This window comes from Aulonocara sp. 'chitande type north' Nkhata Bay, linkage group LG20 (assembly GCF_057382095.1).
Source record: "Aulonocara sp. 'chitande type north' Nkhata Bay isolate Kocher_YH1m ecotype deep benthic linkage group LG20, A_spYH_male_GT1.1, whole genome shotgun sequence".
NCBI classification, from domain to species: Eukaryota; Metazoa; Chordata; class Actinopteri; order Cichliformes; family Cichlidae; genus Aulonocara; species Aulonocara sp. 'chitande type north' Nkhata Bay.
This window is the reverse complement of record NC_141363.1, coordinates 24,729,417-24,749,714: the sequence shown is the minus strand read 5'-3', so window position 1 is coordinate 24,749,714 and position 20,298 is coordinate 24,729,417. Positions and strand designations below refer to the sequence as shown.

Sequence of the window (20,298 nt, the reverse complement as noted above, 5' to 3'; positions counted from 1 at the left end):
GCTAACCACCGTGCTGCCCAAAATTACACCGTGATGTAATTTAATATTTTAATAGCCAAAAAATCTCGCTTACAAGCCAATTGTAAGCAAGATGGCTAAAAAACACTGTAAAAACCTTATACATGAACTAAAACTATCAACAGAATTCACAGAAGCTTTGACTTTATGTCCACAACATGTTTGTTTTGTTTGGAACAGATAAGTGAAACTTTCCTAGTTATACAGGCAATTGGGATTAGGAATTGGTGGGAAAGAAAAGTTAAACAGCAGCATCCACTATTAAAACACTGCCCTCTGGGTGGTCAAAGTTTTCTTTAAACCTTTAGATGCTAATGACAAAAAGTATCTTTATAAAAGACGACAGCTTTAAATGTGGAGGAGCTAAATCAGCTTGTTTCCGACAGTGAAGAAACTGAGCAGCTGCACCAAGGTCCAGTATGAGATAAATAATTTCGACCATTGAATTATGTAAAGCTACTTTAATAGAGCCAAAGAATAAACACAGAGCTAGAAATGACCACAACACATTCCCTTAAAAAATGCTAGCAGGAAAACAAAACAAATTAAGATAAGCAAAATGAGCCCGTTTCCCAAAAGCACCTCAAGGCTAAGCTTATTGGATTATCCACATCAATAACAAAAAAAGTTTCCCAAATGCAAAATAACTTACAGACATTCTTAGAGATACTCAAACATTGAAGTGTGCCTTCTGCTCTGGCTGTGAAAGGCTGCAGAAGGGCCTGGGAGGGGTTTTAACTGCAGCTTTTATTGCTTATGCTAATTTCTAAGCCCTGTGATGATCTTTCAGAGACACAGATGAAAAGCAGCTATATTTTGTACGACGCCCATTTTCTCTTTGTAGCAAATTAATGTAATAACATGAAACAGAATCAAACCGTAACCGGCGATTGACACTTTTAATTTGACTTTTCTGACTAATAAAACACTTTTTTGTTTTGTTGAGTGTCACGTACTTGCACGAATGACAGGAAGATGTTGATAATAAGTGCTAAAATGCATATATTTATAGAAGTGCTGTGACTTAATCTTAACTAATTTCCTAAGGGTGTTGGTGTAATTTGGCAACAAGCAGAGAAAGCCGTTGACAACTGCACTTGAAGCTGTGTTTTCTCACTGAACAATCACAAATGTTTCTACAACATTCAAGCTTTTTAACTGATAAACCCCATTTTTATCCGCCTCAGAAAATGCTTTCAGAGACTTAGATTATCAGGAAGCAGGGCCAAGATCTGTGAGAGTGTGAGCACACAAAGACCTCATTTTCACTCTGAACATGACAGGAGGAAAATCCATTTTCTCAATCAAGATGAATTTCCAGTTTTCAATTCTGATTTGAACATTTGATTGGAGCTGTAAATGCACTATTATTCAGCACAGAGATTTGCCGCAGGAAAAGCAGAAACAAGTGCCTGTTTTAAGCCTGAAAAGGCAGTTTTTGAAAGATAATCTTCAAGGTATACAATGGCTGCAACAGGCTGAGAGGACTCTAGCACTTTAGCTGTTGTAAAGAGGCACCACCCTGTCTATAGATGCCCTGCAAATGGGGCATTTCTTTGGCTCTGGCAGGGCCTCGTAGCACTGGCTGCAGGTACACACATGACCACACTCTAGAAACACGCAGGAGCGATCCTGGCTCAGGCAGACAGTGCAGCTGGTGGGGGATATGCTGCTTTCCTCTATGTTAAGTTCACGCAAACGCTTCCTCTGTTGTTCCTTGAACTCCTCAAGTATGCTTCTCTCCTTCTTGTTCTGTCTGCGATGCATGTATTGCTTCCACAGGATGTAGAGGAGCGTGGAGCAGGCAGCCATGCCGAACACAATCGCCAGAATCCTCCAGAGTCTAACGCTGGTCCCCTGCTTCCGCAGGAGAGACTCGTAGTCCAGCCGAGTGAGGAAATAACAGAAGCCCTGTTTGGGTGGTTGGAGCTTAATCAGGTTGTTATCCAGGACCAGCTCTCCGACTCCTGTGATGCTGTCACCCACACGCAGCATCTCCTCGGTTTCGTGGATGCCTTTTGGTCGCTCCCCGCTGATGAAGTGACCAATAACACTGGACAAGGATTGGACTGTGGGGTGGAAGTTCTCGTAGGTGGTCTCCAGATCCAACTCCGCTGCATCTAACGGGCGTATAACTCGGACTGTGGAAGCGATATCGTCATCATGTGACCCGAGGGCAAAGGGAACTGTGTTAATGCGCTGATGGATGATTTTCTCTGTGCTGTTCCTGTGTGGAAACATTACATTAATTTATAATCACTATCCATGCATCAGAAAACAGCAACAGTCCAAAGCTCAGCTTATAAAGACAAACAACCATATTTTGGGCTTTTTTTCTTTTTTTTTTGATTATTAGCTCTTTATTTAAGCTCCAGTGTATTTTAAATAGTTTCTTTGCATGACAATAATAATCTCAGATTATTCGGCAATTTTCTTATAATCAAATTATGTAAAACTGCCATATAAACATTTTTCAAAGCTTTTAAAAGAATCATTTAAAAAGATATTTAAGAGTTTCAAGTGCGAATGACTTTTTAAGTCATTTTTCTCTGTCTTGTTTTTTCCGACGTGTAGGGTAGATTTAATAAGAAGGATATAGGTCAGTAATGGACAGTCATTGCTTTTGCCTCAGCCTGTCAGTCACTGCTACAAAATCTGAGGACCTCATGCGTTCTTTGCACACCGCCTTTGTAATATGCAATGACCTAATGAACTTGAGGCAATTTTGGGAGATTCAAGCTGGTATTTTTTTCCACAGTTACTGAAAATACTCAATTACTTCGGCTGAAAAGCATGCACGCCCAACACTTGTTTTAATGCACTGCACTTTTATCCCTTGCACAGAGTCCGGTATGCTTTGGACAAGAGATATCTGAGTGTGAAGGCAAAACTGGATTTTACTAGTCGATCAACACTCCTGCCCTCACCTGTGACCATGACATGTGGGTAGAGACTGAAAGAATAAGAAGATCGTGAGAATAAGAATAAGAAGGAGAAAAGCTTTCTCCGCTCTGACTCTCTTAGAGACAGGGGAAAAGAGTAGAGCTGCAACTCATCCTCAATGAAAAGAGCCAGTTTGAGGTGGTTTGGGCATCTGACTAGGACGCTTTCTAAGTGAGACATTTCAGGCAAGTCCAACTGCGAGGAGACCGAAAGGCAGACCAGGACATGGTTGAGAGATTATGTCTCTCAGATAGCCTTGAAAGGGCATCTCTGCTTAGACTGCCACCCATTCGACTCAGTTAAGTAGCAGAAAATGGATGCTGGGACTCACTAAACAGTTGGCAGCAGTTTTTCTTTTCCCTGAATATTTGGTCATGCCTGTGAAAAAAAGTTATTAGAGAAGAAGGTGACTTCAGCATGAAATAAGCTCAATTTAGTTACCAGAGTATTTGGCTCTTGAGTTGTTTAGCAGGCTGCTGTCTGCGTCAGCGTTACCATCTGCTCTCCCTCTAACTACAACACTGACACAACTGTTTTTCCCAATGGCGAAACGTCAGCATGTAATCCTGTTCTCCGTCTACGTTTATGAATGAATTTGATAACTGCATGCCATCATTAAACCAAAAATCACTTAGCATAAATAGTTCCGTTTTTTAAATTAAAAAACAGATGTTTGGTGTGGAAAACAGAAAATGTTATTTATTTCAGCTGAATAACAAAACATTCAGACTGTCTGTAAAAAAACATATTTATTTAACCTCTTACCATATGTGAGTGGTGCGGTTCCACACCATCTTCTCCTCCTTCAGCGTCAGCCTCTCAATGACACCTTTGCAGTTATCGACAAACTGGCTGTTTAGTGTTTCCTTCACAGATCTCACCACACCTGCAGTGTGCAATAAATAAGTGTCAATTATTTTTCAGGACTCCCAATAAAAATAAAAGTTACTTTATTTAGGTTTTCCGCACGGCTCAGCAAACCTTCTATGACGGCATATGGGATACATCTTCCAGGAGTTTCAGACAGGATGGTTTTCAAATCTTGGTCATGGGAGACTTTCTTTGCTTCCTGTAGAATAAAAATAAATATATACTAAAAATGTAAGGAATTTTCACCCTGCATATGATAAACAGAGAAATGCAGAAATATGTCTGACCTTTAATCTGGCAACTATTGTAGCTCTGCTTCTGTAAATGGAATAGAAGAATGCGGTCAGAGCCGAGCTTGTGGCTAAAACCACAATCTGTGCCGTTGAGGGCTTCCCACTGGAGTCCATCCTGAAATCTACAGCATTGAAGGTCGCTGTGAGAGAGGAGATGAACACATCAGGAAGTTATCATTCATGTCAGTCCAATAGGCCACAACTGTCAGAGTTTGACCTACAAAGTAGTTCCTGGAACTCACTAAAAGACACTTTAGCCACGGGAAAATGATCAGCATTGTAATATTTTTAAGCACACTGAAGATGAAAAGAAAATGCATAGATTTCTGTTGAATAAAGCAACAGACTCTTTGCTTTTACTTTCCACAGTCCGATCAACCACAAATGTTGGAAATTGTCCATTTACAAAGCCACCACAAAGTGCAATTTCCATTTTCTGCACTTGAACTCCATATTATAGGATACCATTGTTTTTACTCCAAAACATTCAATTAGACTCCACAATATGGACACCCTACAAATAGTTTTGACTGTGCAGCAGTTCAAACTACCAATAAACCACATTTACTATGAGATTACAAAGAGCAGGAAATCCTCACAACTCAAAAATTTAAAGGAATTTTCCGCCAATCAATCTCAAAGGTCTTGTTTGTTCTACCAAAAATCTAAACATATTTAGATTTTTTAAATATATATTTAAAAAATAAACATAAAATATATGACTTGGGAGTTCAGTCCTGAGCTACACACGTGGTGGAGACTGTCATGTCCTGTGGGGCACGGCAGCTGCTCTGTGGGAGAGAAGGCAACTCTCTGCTGAGGTGGTGGAAGCTGCACAGAGGATGGTTGGATGCTGCCTTGCCGCCACCACCACTACTACAGACATCTACACCAGCAGAGTCAGTAAGACTGCTGAACTCTAGTGGTCCCAGCCAAAGGTAACACCACTTGTGTCTTTGAACTATACACTTTTTGTTTTTATTTATACTAAAGAACACTGTCAAATTGTTTTAGGGTGCTTGCTTCTGTTTCTTTTCTCTCATTCTTGTTGGCTTTAACCAGGACCTCAGCGAAAAAAATAATTTCACCTCATGTGAGTATGTGTTGCAATGACAATAAAAATCCGTAAATATATGCAGACTTTTGCCACTGCTGTTGCTAAAAATCTACCGAAACAGGAACGTCAGAGCAAAGGTTGCGTGGCATCTCGTTACAACTTAGAGCAAATTTCAAATAGGATCATCTCACAAATAAAGCACATTGAAACTACCCATAATTGAATGCGTGTAGATAAATACTTTTGAAAAAGTCACGTCTGCGGCTCCCTAATGTTTTGCTTTTCTCCTTTTCATATCTAAATGGACTGGAAACCGCTCACAGCTTAAACGGTAAATATATAGTTTATGGTTACTCCAGTCTGGACACTAAAATAGCCCCCATTAACTAACACGACAAGAGAGTTAGCTTCAGCAAACACAACATTACTCAGTGCTAACAATTAAATCATCAGCTTACATGGTAATATCAGTCTTTGTCAGTAAATATCCTTTCGTTTAAAGCGAAGTCGTTAGCTGGAGTGTTGACTAAAGTTATCATTTCCTTCACTTCCTTAACTGACATTACTAGCTAGCTTGGCTAAATTAGCAGTTTGCTAGCTATGCCTTGACTGGAAATGAAAGGACGGCTGAGACATTTGTTTGAAATAAGCTGCAGCCGTCACATAAGGAGACAACTAAAAGCAGCTTTAACGGACTGTCCAGCCACACATTTACACTCGATTTCCTGTCAACAAACCTGAAACAACAGCAGTCTCCACAGCTAAGCCAACACCAACACCGGGAAAGACACCGACGTGCACTTTGCCTCCCCACCAGTAGATGGCAGTGTGGCAGCGTACATCTATTCGTGAACTTGACGGCCATACCAGCTCCTATCCAAGGTTAAATAAAACTAAAGTAAAAACTAGAAGGAAAAAAACAAAACAAAACAAAACAAAACAAAAATAAAACAAACAAAAACATTTTAGATACCGAAATAAAAAAACAACAACAAACAGACGTTGCAACTCGACAACAACAAACTGAAATTATATTAAATGCTTACAAAACTAGATAATATAAAAATTGTACATGCTTTAGTCTTTATCAGTGTAGCCAAATCTGTCAAGCATCAGGAGGCTTTGGTGTATTTCTTTAGTGAGACTGGAATGTTTATATGACATTAAAAGCATCTCATCTATATCTGAATCTGACTTCTTCCACATTATAGTCATAAAAATGCTCAAAATTACACTGAAATTGGACTAATTTAATAATAAAAACTAACATGAAATGCGCATAATCACTCTGGAAATTAACAGAAACTAAAGTGAACTGAAAAGAAAAAAGAAAAAAAAATCATCTACTCAAAAGGTTAATTGAAACAAAAAGCCAAGGTTAAACTCAAGAGCTAAAATGTCAATAGACATAATTCTATGCAAATGAAACATTAAAATCAATCAGAACAAACAAACAAACAAAAAAAAGAGAGCAACAGAAAAAGCGCATCTATAAAAAACGTTTTTTAATAAGTGAAGTTAATATGAAAGCCTTATCTCCAACAGCAGATTTTCCCATAGCTGGGGCAGAAGCAGGGTCACCTTTAGATTTAAGCCCCAGAGAAGCCCCACTTGAGATTCAGGATTTCTGCTTTAGAAGTGATCAGTGAAATTTTGTGCAAAAAAATTCTAAAACAAACAGAGATCCAGTGGAAGGAAGCCACGATTTGGGTGTTTGAAAACCCAGTAAGAAGCTGAGCTGCTGAATTCTATTTGAGGTGAGATCGAGAGCCACTTTTCCTCAGTGCCATAAAGAGGGAGTTGCAGTAGTCAGATCTAAACAAAACAAGTAAGTCAGCAACTGTTATGTTTTTACTAGACATTGTGTTTACCTTAGCTAAGGCACTGAGACCTATTTTTCCAGCAATAAAGTGCAGCTTTGATTTTTCCCCCTTTTTTTGTATAGGGACAAGCAGCACTGATGGCACTGATGCCATCTGATAGCCACGGGTCTTTAAAATGCATTAAAATCTGCAACAAACTAGAGACAAACAAGCATAGACTACATACATGCATACAAACATAATGACAGCTTTGGGCGTGCCAGTCATGCAAATTCTAAACATTAAAATGAATGTTAGTTACACATCCTCTCATTATATCTCCTTTAGGCCTGCCGCTGATCTGATTTCTTTTTTAATGTTCCTGGTGTTGTTCTGCTCGTGTCTTTTAATTCTCCTGCTGCACCATGAACATTCTAGTGCTGCTGCAGAGGACATAAAGTCAGTGCTACAGTTAAAAAAAAGATATATATTCCAGTCCATAAAGATGTGAAGGTGTACCCAAAAGCCTCCTGGAGGGTAGGAGGGCTTCCTCGCCCTGGGGTGACCCTCTCTGCCTGCAGTTTATCCAAGGCTGCATACAAATTGTGTTTTCTCGGCTAGCATTAATGGCACTCTTTAACCATGACTTTGGGTCATCTTATAAATCATTTCAGTATACACTCATGCACACACTTACATTTGGATAAAACAAACAAAACAAAAACAGAGACAGTGGCTGTCAGACAAAATTAAGTCCAGTGTGAGTCAGTAGATTTATAACAGTAAGTCCAGTAGAATGGGTACGCCTTTTGTTTTGATGGATTTCTCCTTAAGAACCATATTTCAACTAAATGACCAAATTATCTTTTGTTGTATATTGCCTCTTTGCACTTTCCCATTGCATCATGTGCTTGGTGTATTTCTAGTGTGTTGTGGTTTCAGTTGGCACAGTTTGTAGCAGGAGGCTCTTTAGCCTGAAAAGCCATGCCCTGCTTACTCAAGCCGAATCTATCAGATAAAGAGAAGAGCTTTGATGAGGCAAAAATCATTGGAATTAGGTGCAATACTGAAACTTAGTGCATTGGGTGTATTGAATACATTTATACATTTTCAGATCATTTTTTTTGGCTACTCTGTATATCTCTAATCATTTCTGAGTCTTTGTTTTTAAACCAGGTCAACCAGCTGTCAAAACCACCCCGTACAGCAATCCATTAAAATGGTGGTACTGCACAGTGTTGGAGTGAATTGCCTGAAAAAACATCAGCCAGTTTCACTCAATAAAAGTGCTGCTATCAGAGCAAGCAGAGCTTTGGATTAAAAAAAAGGCTGTTTTCACACGTTTGATGCTGCTGGTTGAAACAGCATTTTAAAAGAATTTGGGTCATGCTGGGTTGAATAAAGTGGAAATCCTATAAAAACAGTGAAACTGCAGAAAAGCAGTTGATTTTGTAAACACGGTATCAGAGTTCTTTAAAGGCGTTTTTTTTAAACTACTTTTATGATGTCTACCTAAAGTCATCTCAAATATAAAACTATGAAGCAATGATAAAAAGTTGCAAGATAAAATCCCTGCTGGTATTTTGTCCTTTTTAGATACTTGGGTTTGTTTCTTATGGATCTGATGTCACTCAGAGCTCTGTCCACTCAGTAAATGCACATCTAGTGTTTACTCCTGTTTCTTTTCATTGTCTCTCCTTGCCTTTGGGATGTTTTACGACTTCTTCATTTGTGGGAGAAATAAGAAGAAATGGATGTAGCCACCACGATGTCACCTTTTGGCTAATTATTTGTTTTTTTTAATAATACAGAGAAAACCCAGAGAAAGCAATCAAAAGACCCCCCCAGGAGCAAGTAATTGGTGACAGTGGAAAGGAAAAACTCCCTTTTAATAGGAAGGAATCTCCAGCAGCCATCTGCTACAACTGGTTGGGGGTGAGAGAAAGAAGACAGAACCAAAGACAGAGTGCCAGAGCTTAATAATGTTTACTGAAATCATAGAAAGGGAATGTTGGTATATTTTTTTCATGAACTTTGCAACAACCGGCCTTCCTCTTTGCAACCAGAGGAGTCACCACCTGCTGGCTTCATTTTTTAGATCTGAAAGCTACATTTATCTTTCATACAGTCTTTCATCTTATAGAAATGAGCAACCTAAACTCCTGGGCTGTTTCTTTCCTCTGTTCAGTTACTAAGAACTCGTCCTCCACCCTCCAACATGAAAGATAGCTTTCTTCATCCTTTTACAATATATTTATCTATTTATGTTTAGTGAAACAAAGGTCTGCATTTACAATTTCATTTTGCAACTTTGTAAGTCCGAACTAAAAATCTGTCTTCTGCCTTCAAATAATGTATAATTCTTATTCATATGATCAATTCCTGTTATCTTGCACTCAGCTCATTTCACATCAGTAATTATTTGCCAGACACACCGCACAGAAATGCTCATTGTAATTATTCAGATGGGCTGTTTAAAACGTAATGAATGAAGGAAAGCAGCAGGTGCAACAGCCTTTAATGGTGCATTTCTTTTTACTCGTCTAATCTTTACATTCACTAACTGCATTTACTTCTTGAAATGTCCCTGAAATGCACTTCATCCTTTTAGCGTCCCTTTTAAAATCTTAAAAATTCAGCAAAGTGAAAGCAAAATCTGTCACAGAAAACTCCCGTGGCTGAATCAGTCTGACATAATCAACCTGACATCTGAATGATCAGCCTTCACAAAGTCAGGGAGCTTTGCTTCTCTCGGGAAAAGTTGCAGCCTTATTTTCAACCTCAACAAAAGAGCAGGGATGTCCTGGGGGAGTTCTTTTCAACATTAGTCACCTTATTTTGTGGAGAGAATCTACCTTTCTATTACCCCCCTCTGCCCATGTAAGACTACCTCATTTTGTTTGTGTCAGTCACAGAAAGACTTCCGTTCAAATGCCAGCCTGACACATTCACATTAATTTCAAACAGACAGAAATAGAGATAGCAGATGGAGGCAGCAGCTTTATAGGAGGAGTACTAGAGGCGAGAAGAACATTGTATGTGTCCTCTTGATGCTGCACCGCTGAAAGGACGACATTTGGAATTTGCTGCGACTGATTCAGAGAAGCCTGGCATTTTGCCTGCCTGTGCAAAATCCACAACACCCTTCCTTTTCACTGTTACACAGCAGGCACATTCATTTATTGTAATACTCTTTCAAACTTACAGTAACTTACAGGTGCTGAAATTACAATATACAACTGCAGAAGTAACCACTCGACCTTTGAAATGTCCAAATACTCACATGTGGTTGGAGGAGTGTCTCACTAAATTAAAGACAATATCAGTTAGAAGTCTTTTTCTTTTTACTCTTCAGTAAAGTGCCTTCATTGACAAAAAATATTTGGTGTTAATAAGCTAATCAAAAATTAGCAAACAATCAAAAGATTTGAAGAATTTAAATGTAAAACATGTTTGGAATACTAACTGCTTTTACTTCTGCACATGCATACAGGCTGCTTATTCATCCACTGAAAAGCATATTATTTGAGAAAAACACTGAAATGAGCCGGCGTTCTGCAGCCGGAGGACTGCTTTGAGCATTACTCAAGAGGAGCACAGGATGTATAATGAATGTAGCTGGCAATGACTTTATTGTGGTGTCTCACATATATTTTGCCCTTGAAAGCATGAAAAGGTTTTAGCTGCAACATGCAATGAAACACTAGTATTCCTGATACCGCTGAATATACTGGTATGCATAATGTGCAGTTATCATAGTGCGAATATGAGATGAAGGAAAATGCAACATCCAAAATGTGGTTTAAAAATAAATGAACATTTCAGGAAAATGCTGCATGTTTATGTCCATATTACAGCTAACATGAAGATCAATAGTAATCTTACACACTCACGGGACACTTTATTAGGTAAAACTGCATTTTAATGCAAATGCATCAGGCATGTAGGCATGGTTTAAACAACCTGATGAAGTTCAAACTGAGCATCAGAGGGAGGACAAAGGTTTAAATAACTTTGAATGTGGCATGGGTGTGTTGCATGTTTAACAGGCAGGCGTTAGCTGATGCAGACACTGAAGGAGACAGAACTAAGTTTCAAACAAAAAGCGAGCCTTTTATTGTGGCCGATAACATAAGAACAAAAATAAAGCGAACGGTAAAACTAAACTAAAACCTAAACTGGGAGAACTATGATAACAGACCAGGAACATATGAAAAACTAAAACATGGAACATGACCTGAGCAGAATCATGACATACATGAAACTTAACGGAGGAAACACAAACAACCCGACAAAGACTGAATGACAACACACAGACTGAATACACACAGGAGGTGATCAGGGGAAGTGGAAATACAGTGGAAACAGCTGAAACAAATGAACATAATGACACCTCAGGGGAAGAGTAAAACTAAGCACGCTGAACATGGAAACACCAGACTTTCAAAATAAAACAGGAAACATTGAGAGACTTAGACATGGCACACAAGCTTGACAACATGAAGCACGCAAACAAGGAACACATGACATATTGACAGAGAAGACAAGAAACTACAAATGAATCAGGAATGATAGAAGGAACAAAACTAGAATGAAACACAACCAAACCCTAAGCACTGAGCATATATTCAATATAAGAAATCAAAAAATACAAAATGAACTCAAAATGCTGGGTCACAGCAGAAACTCAAATAACCACTTGTCACAACCAAACTATGAAGCAGAGCATTTCTGTTGCTGACCGTGTGTCAGGGTCTCTGAGTATTGGATCGCAGGTTTTCTGTAAATGATTATTCTGTTAACTTCTGAGAATCATTTCTTTTTTGTATTTTTCTAATAATAGTATTTCTTTATATTTATATTTCTCTGGGTTTAGTTCTTTTGAACATCCAGTTCTGTTAACAGTTACAGTTTTGGTTTATATTCAGTTCATTGAGTTTCTATGTATTCCTGCCTCTCATTTGTTCTGTGTCTTTAGTCTCTGTTTTTGTGTTTTGTTACTTCCTGTTTTTATTGTTGTCGTCTGGTGTCTTTAGTTTACTTCCATCTGAGTCATTATGTTAAGTATCCTCAGCTGTGTTCCCACCTGCTACTTTCCCCCTCATTATCTGAGGTGTTGTGTCTACACATATTATTATGTGTAGACACAACACTGGTTAGGCACATTTTATGATTGAATGATTCACAGGACAGTGCTAAGTGGATGAGACGAATAAATGAAAAACATTCCTCTAAAAATGGACAAAAATGAGTAAAAAAACAGCCAATGCCAAAGAAAATCTTTGAAAGAGTCTCAGAAAGTCTGTTGCTCAAGACCACTTTAAAAAACTTACAAGAAAGTCTAGCTCAGAGGAACAAATATTAAAGTAATGAGGGATGGTTCAAGACTTTTGCCCAGTGTTGGGTATAGCAGAAATGAAAGACATACATTATAGGTCCCCTTTAAAAAGCATATGAACAGATATCAGACTCCTCATATGTCTCATTATTTATTTATTTTCTTGTGCTAAGAATCCACATCCAGATACTTAAAATAATTCTAATTAACATGTATTAATTAGCCCTTGCTTCTAATGTCTTGGCTAATTGCCTCATTATTTTTGCCTTATTTTTTCACTGACCTTTAAAACAACCACTTAATGCAGCACAGCACTGTTCCACTTCTATAGTGCAGGATTAAACGAGGGGGAGTTGACCTGCATGTCTCCTGTGACTGTCCCCTTCTACTGAGCAAGGACGGGAATAAGCCTCCTTTCTATAATGTCCTGCACGTTCCCTCTTCATTAAACTATGATTCACTTGAACTGAATTACGTATTCAGCCAAAGCTAGAGAATCTATAGTATGGAAATTAGGTGATATTGATTTTCTTCCCTTGAGGCTTTTACTTCCTGTTTTTGTAAACAAAGAAAAGGCTTCAGCTCTACCAAACATTCTGTAATGCTACTTTGTCATTTTTTGTCAGACTAATTTTTGATTGGCCGTGGGTGTGTTATTGATAGCGGCAGTCTGATGCGTGAAAAACACAGCAGCCTTTCTGTCACTATTCCCTCTCGCGCTTTCTTTAAGCTACGGCTGCCTGCATTGCTGTCGCCCTCACGTACAACCATAAATCAGCCATGTAAGAGCTGGGCCCCTCTCTGCCAGACCCTGCACATTGATTACACTGCACTGGGTAAGTGTAGCGTGATGAAGAGAGAGCCCAATTCAATTAGGCTGCCTTGCTAGACAGAAATACGTAGAATATGTTGGCCTGGATAAAAGAATGTCTTCTGTCGAAACTGAGGATAAGGAAAAAGAATTTCAGAGGTGAGGCAGGGATGTCGCTTAGGGAAAGTAATTGGTTTGCTACGATAACCTTCTGCACCCTGGATTGCTTGTGAGTTGATAACTGATGCACATTTTCAAGGGTAGAAGAGAAAGTGATATGATGATGATAAAAGATTTGTTTTTTATTTCCTGCAACTAACAGCGAATAAACACATTTTAATCAACCTTAGGTCAAAGTCTGCTTGCAAATCTTCTGACTTTGTCGATCCCAGTTTGAACAGATTTCAAGAAGATACATTGTAACTTCTTAAGTGAACCCAGCTTTTTTCCTCTTGTACACAGCAAAATCTCCAGTGTTAAATTAACACTGGAGAGTGTCTATATGGGTCCACACCTCTGAGTGGTAAATACAACACTGTTGAGTGTTAAATTAACACTTTTGACAGTGTTATATGTTTACAAGTAACCTAGTCAGTTTTGAAGATTAACAATGGCTAACACTGAGCAGTGCTGATTTTCTAACACTGGAATATTTCTAACATTTTGAGTTATTTTATTTTCCTTGGCTGCTTATCAAATTCAGGGTAGCATAGGGGACTGGGGCCTGGAGTTTTTCTAAGTTAAATTCTAGCCTTTTATTAGTACATTACAGGACAGCTCATTTGTATTACAGAACTGGACCTCTCAACTTTGATTATTTAGAGCACGTTTAATGCAGTTAGTAAAACAAGACTTCTTTTGTGTTTAATTGTACAAACAGTCCATCCTCCAGTTTTGGTAAGCAATAAAAAATGATTTTGGGACTTTTTAGCTTTCAGGGTGATAGAGGCATAAAGACAGGAAAGCTGGAGAAAGACATGCAGCAAATGTATTAAGGCAGGTTTGAACTTGGGTCTCTGGATTAGCCTTACAGTATATGGATCACCTGCTCTACCCGGGGAACTAAACCAGCACCCTCAGTAAGTATTGTTTGTATTCTGTTTGAACTAATTAGCAGTCCTTGCACTTGCACCGTGTTAACCATGCTGGTTAGCATTAACTGATCAGTTCATTTTGTTCCACCCTGACACTATGAAGGTTAAAGGCTCATGTTAGACTGATTTTTTGTCATAACACAGTTACTTTGCATTATCCAGTAAGTATAATATTAAGTGTATTATTTTATATATTGTATCTATTTTGGACACATCTACTATTTGTTACATTGCCACATATGTTTTAGCAAATGTTTTAAATGGTAAATGGTAAATGGCCTGCATTTGTATAGCGCTTTTCTAGTCCCTAAGGACCCCAAAGCGCTTCACACTACATTCAGTCATTCACCCATTCACACACACATTCACACACTGGCGATGGCAAGCTACGTTGTAGCCACAGCTGCCCTGGGGCGCACTGACACTTTTATTTGCCTGGGCAAATAAAAGTGCATGAAAAGTTCACAGGAAACAGTTCAGCAGTTCTAAAACTAAAAGTCGAATATAAGTCTAAAAGTCCAATATTAAACTTGAATGCAGACAGATATTTAAAAAATGCACCACACTCTGTCTGAGAGCAGTTCATACATTAACCAAAATAAGAGCAATGGGTGAAAAAAAGAGAAAAGTTGTTGCAGTTTCACTAAAAGCTGAAGGACTGAAACATATGCCACATGATAAAGAGACTAAACACGTATTACACTAATTGCACTTAAGTGAATTCTTGTATGGGATGATAACTCACGCAAGTCAATACTTAATACACAAATCCATTTCTTTAAAATCATGATGGATCTTTTCAGTTTAGTACATCAGCATCTGAGAGGTGATTTATGGGACCAAAGATGCTTGGATAAGGCCTCTCAATCAGACTGTCTTTGGTAACTCAAGGAGTTAATTCTGGATCAGATCCAGTCTTCATTCACTAAATGTCCAACATCTCTTAATCATTTGACCCACTGTGGTCTCCTACGTGGTGACTGCTCAAGCATTTCTAAGCCCATTAACTCAGTTTCAACAATCCCAAGTCTTCCCTTTCAGTAAGCATTCAGAGACAGCTTGGATGCACTTAATTTTTTTGCTCTTGTAGTTATAATAAGAGGGATTTATGTGTGTTAATAATAATAATAATAATAATAATGGATACTTTATTGATCCCCATGGGGAAATTACTTGTTTTTCTCTGCATTTGACCCATTCACTCAGTGAAGCAGTGGGCAGCCCACTAAGCAGGCGCCCGGGGAGCAGTGTGTAGGGATGGTACCTTGCTCAGGGGTACCTCAGGGTAGCCGTTAAGTGGATTCGAACCGCCGACCTTCCGATCATGGGGCGACCACTTTACCTACTGAGCTATCCCTGTTATAACGCCTCTAAAGCTGTTCAATCTGTTTCTCCCCGCGTGCTTTTTTTAATTCACTGCACACACGACGGGTGGAAAGAGGGACATTTATTTCCCAGTGTTGCCACAGTAACAATTTTCTAAGCTAAGAACTTCATCCACCATGTACACGTGACAGCTCAGTCCATTCTGCCCAGCACAGCTTGCTGGCAGACACATATGATACTTATTTTGATTCATTGAAGCAGAGTCATCCAGCCAGTAAACAGATGTCTGGACACAATGTGGTGATGTCGGACAGATGATCATGCATTTTCATCTTAGCCATGTCCACAGAACAGAGCTGAAACCTGGAAGTGTTGTTTACATACTACTAATGTGCAGAACACAATACATTTACATTTATAAGAGACATGTTTTTGACAACATAATAAAGGACAATAAATGCATCTACCAAAAGGTTGATTCTCTTCATTTTATACCTTATCATTGCTTCACTGACGCTGCATTCAGATTATTAATAACCTTTGTTCAGGGTTAATTAGCACTAAACAGCTGTGGTCAGTGAGAATATCTTTTTTTTGGTGTTATACTGGCCCAAATATTTTCAACAAGTAGAAATGTGACTTGATGAGGATGATGGTAAAAAGAAATTCCAGGGATTATCAGAGTCATTTGGATTCATCATCAGGGATCATGGCCAATCCATCTGGTTGTGATATTCCACAAAATAAGTTACATTTAGTCCTGGGATAGAAAAGGTCAGGTTAATGGGGTTAATCCTTGAAAGTCTGCACCGATTTTCAGTCACTGCTGAAAATTTTTTTCCAGCAAACCGTCCGGTGGGTGTTACCGTCCATCGAGTTTTTCTGCTAAAGTGGATGAAAGGTGAACACTGACCTGGAGTCTGAAAGTGGTAGTGTTGACCCTTTTCAACATTTTTAACATCTATAAAACAAAGGCTATATTCAGAATATGGACTGCTCTTATCTCACTGCTGACAAAATGTTTCTATTGATCCTTAAAAGTACAGAAAAAATCTAAGTGTGTAGATATAATTTGTGAAATAAGAACGAACTACTAAATGTATTAAGCAGGCATCCATTAAAGCATGACATATAGACATTTTCAGTTACAAAAATAATGGGATTCTGTATTTCAAAAGCATAATTTAGTGCTTATCAGCTGTTTTGGAGTTTTGGAAACTTGCTCTGTCTTTGAAAATGTTTTTAATTATGCAGTAATATCACTCAAACAGAATTTTTAAGTCCAATCCTAATTAGCCTCACTATTATATCTCAGATATCTTTGCATAATATACAGTGAGCGACTCAGCTGTGGAAGGAAAATTCTGCTAGTTTATGTCTGAAGTGAACTGCTGATGTAAACAAACCTTTGACAGGATTAAATGGCCTTACAAATTTATCTAGTCTTAAAAGAGGGGTTAGAATCATTCCAGAAATAAGGGGTCTTCACTGTGCAACACTTGCAACATCGATCCAAAACACTTGCATCCTCAAGCTGTTAATAGGAAAAGATAATTCCGCTGATCCTGCTTAAACAAATCACACTTAACAAGTGACTTTTACAACTCATTTAATAAGTAGTTACCTAAGAGGGAATACTTGTTTTTCTCATGTTTACAAGAAACGTAGATAGAGTGATAGCTCAGTGCAAAGCTGGATGGATAAATAGTGCTTTGGGACTGAGCCATTTGGAAACAAAACAATAAAGCAGGGAGGGGGTTGAGAGTGCCCGAGTGCCGGGCTAAGGATCCTGCACTGATCAGCGCTGCATGATGCAGAAAACAGATGAGAAAGAGGAGGAGGAGGAGAGGAAGGAGGAGCGAACTGGGAACAGACTGGCTGAGGCTCGCAGCTCTCAGTCTCTTCTCTGTGCTTCGCCAAGCAGCTTCTCTGTGCTTTCCTCTTTCTCTCTCGCCCACATCGGCTTTAATACTCTTCTTGCCTGAGCTTACAAGAGGAAACGTAGCAACAGAGGGGCTCGCTCACTCGCTCGCACCAACTTCGCCCACGCCATGCTGCCCTGGAGAAGGAATAAGTTTGTTCTGGTGGAGGATGAGGCGAAGAGTAAACCCAAGAGCCTGGGGACTGGACTGACATACCACTCCATCCTCTCTTCTCTGCTGCGCTCCTGTCCTGACTTGCTACCCGACTGCCCCTTTGACTGGGTGGGTAGCATCTTCCACACAAAACGGCAAAAGGTTGAACTGAATAAAGAGGAGCCGGTTTATAATGTGCGCTACTTGGGAAGTGTGGTCACCATTACGGCAAAGGGAGATGGCTGCACCCAGGAGGCGGTGGCCAAAATCTGGGCGAGGAGCAACTATGGGGACCAGAGTGTCAAGATGAGGTTAACAGTGGGACCACAAGGGATCCGGATGAGTGCCGACAAATCCGGGAAAAAGAAACCCATCCATCTTTACTCCCTGAACAGGATCACTTATTGCACCGCTGACCCGTGCCGGCCCAAGATCCTGGCTTGGATTTATAGGCACCAGGTCAAGAACATGGCGGTGGTGCTCCGGTGTCACGCAGTCCTGGTTAGTAAGTCGGAGAAGGCCCAGGCAATCGCCCACAGCCTCTACCAGAATGCCACCTCCGCCTTCAGCGAGTTCAAGCGGCTGAAGCGTCAGAGTGATTTCCGGCACTGCCAGCAGCAGCTGCTCGGTGAGGAGGCAGTGCCCCTGATGCCTCTGAGGAGGCTGCTGAACGGGCAGTGCCACTACAGACCGCCTGCTGACAACCCCGGGACTGCCACCCGTCTCTGCTCCATCACAGAGGAAGAGGAAGAGGAGGAGGAATGTGAGAAGGAGAGCAAAGATAGAAAGGAAGAGGTGAAGGAAGCGGAGGAGGATGTAAAGGAGCAGCAGGACAAACAGAAGGTTTTAACGACAAACACAGACCCGACTCAGTTATTATCAAAGTTGGACATTGGGGATATTGCTCGACTGGAGCAGTGCCAAATCAACTTTGTCAGTGACAGCAACAACAATACATTTACCTTTATAACCTCTCTGGTGTGACTGTAACACAGTTTAAAGAGTGCAATTCTGCACTACAATGACACATTCCTCTCTCTGCCCTTCACTGGTACCCCACTCAGGCTCCCTCCTGCCCCAACCATGTAATGCAAAGTGTTTACCAGAAACTTCTCCAACTTACCGGGTGGACAAGAAGAGGCAGACGATCGTTTGTGGGAGTAATTCCTACTCTGCCCGGATGCCTCGGATTCGGGCTTGACTGTAGCAGTTTGGGAAACTGCATGTTTACACAGGAGGGCTGGTGATGCACAGACTAACAGCAGCACAATGACAAATGAGGACACTGGGTTCAGAAAACACGGGAGTGCTGAGAGACGCTGAGATCGCTGACATTTGTGTCACATATTGATTGCAGCACCGATCAGGATGTAATTAGTAGACCTCTGTCTCTTATTTTTGTGAGTATATTTCAAGCCTCGTTTGTAAACAGGGTCATTTTTTGGACTGACTTGTGATATTTTTCAGGGAGGTTCTTTGTAAATTTGTGTAACTTTTCTAAAATGACAATCCTCATTAAAATGACTCGCAGACTGACCTTTCCCAGCGAAGAAGTTTATTACGGTTTTACTAATGATAGCAGCCGACTAATGAATAAGGCTATAATTTAGGAGGCAAGCCATTGAGTCGACATGTTTATTGCTGCCATTTGTTAAGGTCCTTATCATTTATGCATGACAAGTCAGCAGTAACCTTTTTCGTGCTGAGCTATTGTCTTTTTTCTCATGACATCTTTGATCCTTTGGCTTTTAAAATGAACACTGTGATAAATGCGTGACCAGGGACTATTACATAACTGTTCATGCAGCATTGATTAATTCTTATAATGCATCTTTTAAAATATATATTTATGATTTGCTAAAGCAAAAACAAACTGTTTGCCACTGCTCTGCCCGTCTTAGTTTTGCTAATGCAGTTTTTCCATGAGCCCTTGCAAAAATGCAAATGACCCTCACTATTGAACACAAGTGTTTGAAATATGACTGTAGCTGATTTCCTGTTGATAATATCTGTGCTACTGTCCCAAGATGCATTGTGATTACTATGAGATGAAGCTATTTATTTTCCAAATATGATGAATAAAAATTACCCTTGCTTGGGTTTCCTTCTTGAATCTCAGGAGGAGTGTATTTCAAGATGGTATCAAAGAGATTATTCAAATGAATGCAACTGCTCAGCATTCCACTAGTGTACATTTGCATGTTTGTGATGTGAAAATATGTCTTACCATCACGTCAAACACAAGAGAACAGCCTATTTACATCCGATTAATCTGCTTTCAAACTGTATAGAAGGATAAATAAATGTTTTTGCCACAGAAAAGACAACTTTCAGCTGCCAGTTTCATTAGATGTTAATGTGGTTTGATAAATTTCTGCAAGCCTCGCAGTGGCTCTGCATCACTTAACCCTAAGGGGAGCAATTAATCAGTGGGCTGAATTGTTCAGAAAAGGAACATAAAGCACCTGCCTCGACAGGACGGCTGTCAGGCTCCGACAGTAACGAGTGATCCAAAACGGGGACCAGGAAGTTGACTTACTAATCAAGCATATTGCTGCCAAAATCAGCTATTTCTAATGAAGGAAGAGAGTTTAACCGGGTTTACTGGGATGATATGTAACTATACCATGTTTGGATTATATCACCATAAAAATAATAAATATATTAACGT

General features: G+C 39.6%; 2 protein-coding genes across 3 annotated transcripts; one reads left to right on the top strand and one right to left on the bottom strand.

Annotated features, from left to right (window-relative positions):
* Positions 1-459: 459 nt before the first annotated feature.
* Positions 460-6,098, bottom strand: mul1 (mitochondrial E3 ubiquitin protein ligase 1). Of its 2 annotated transcripts, none has more exons than XM_086278298.1 (5): positions 5,919-6,098; positions 4,119-4,264; positions 3,943-4,030; positions 3,727-3,847; positions 460-2,245 (listed from the first exon to the last, which is right to left on the bottom strand). In XM_086278298.1, the coding sequence occupies exons 2-5, from the start codon at positions 4,236-4,238 to the stop codon at positions 1,516-1,518; spliced, it is 1,059 nt and encodes a 352-aa protein (XP_086134424.1). In that variant the 5' UTR covers positions 4,239-4,264; positions 5,919-6,098; the 3' UTR covers positions 460-1,515. The 2 variants fall into 2 exon arrangements, with proteins under 2 accessions (XP_086134424.1, XP_086134425.1); XM_086278299.1 differs by lacking the exon at positions 5,919-6,098 and adding an exon at positions 5,640-5,869.
* An 11,346-nt stretch (positions 6,099-17,444) lies between these two features.
* Positions 17,445-19,721, top strand: fam43b (family with sequence similarity 43 member B). Its single transcript, XM_086278606.1, has one exon. The coding sequence runs from the start codon at positions 17,604-17,606 to the stop codon at positions 18,609-18,611; it is 1,008 nt and encodes a 335-aa protein (XP_086134732.1). The 5' UTR covers positions 17,445-17,603; the 3' UTR covers positions 18,612-19,721.
* The last annotated feature ends 577 nt before the right edge of the window (positions 19,722-20,298 follow it).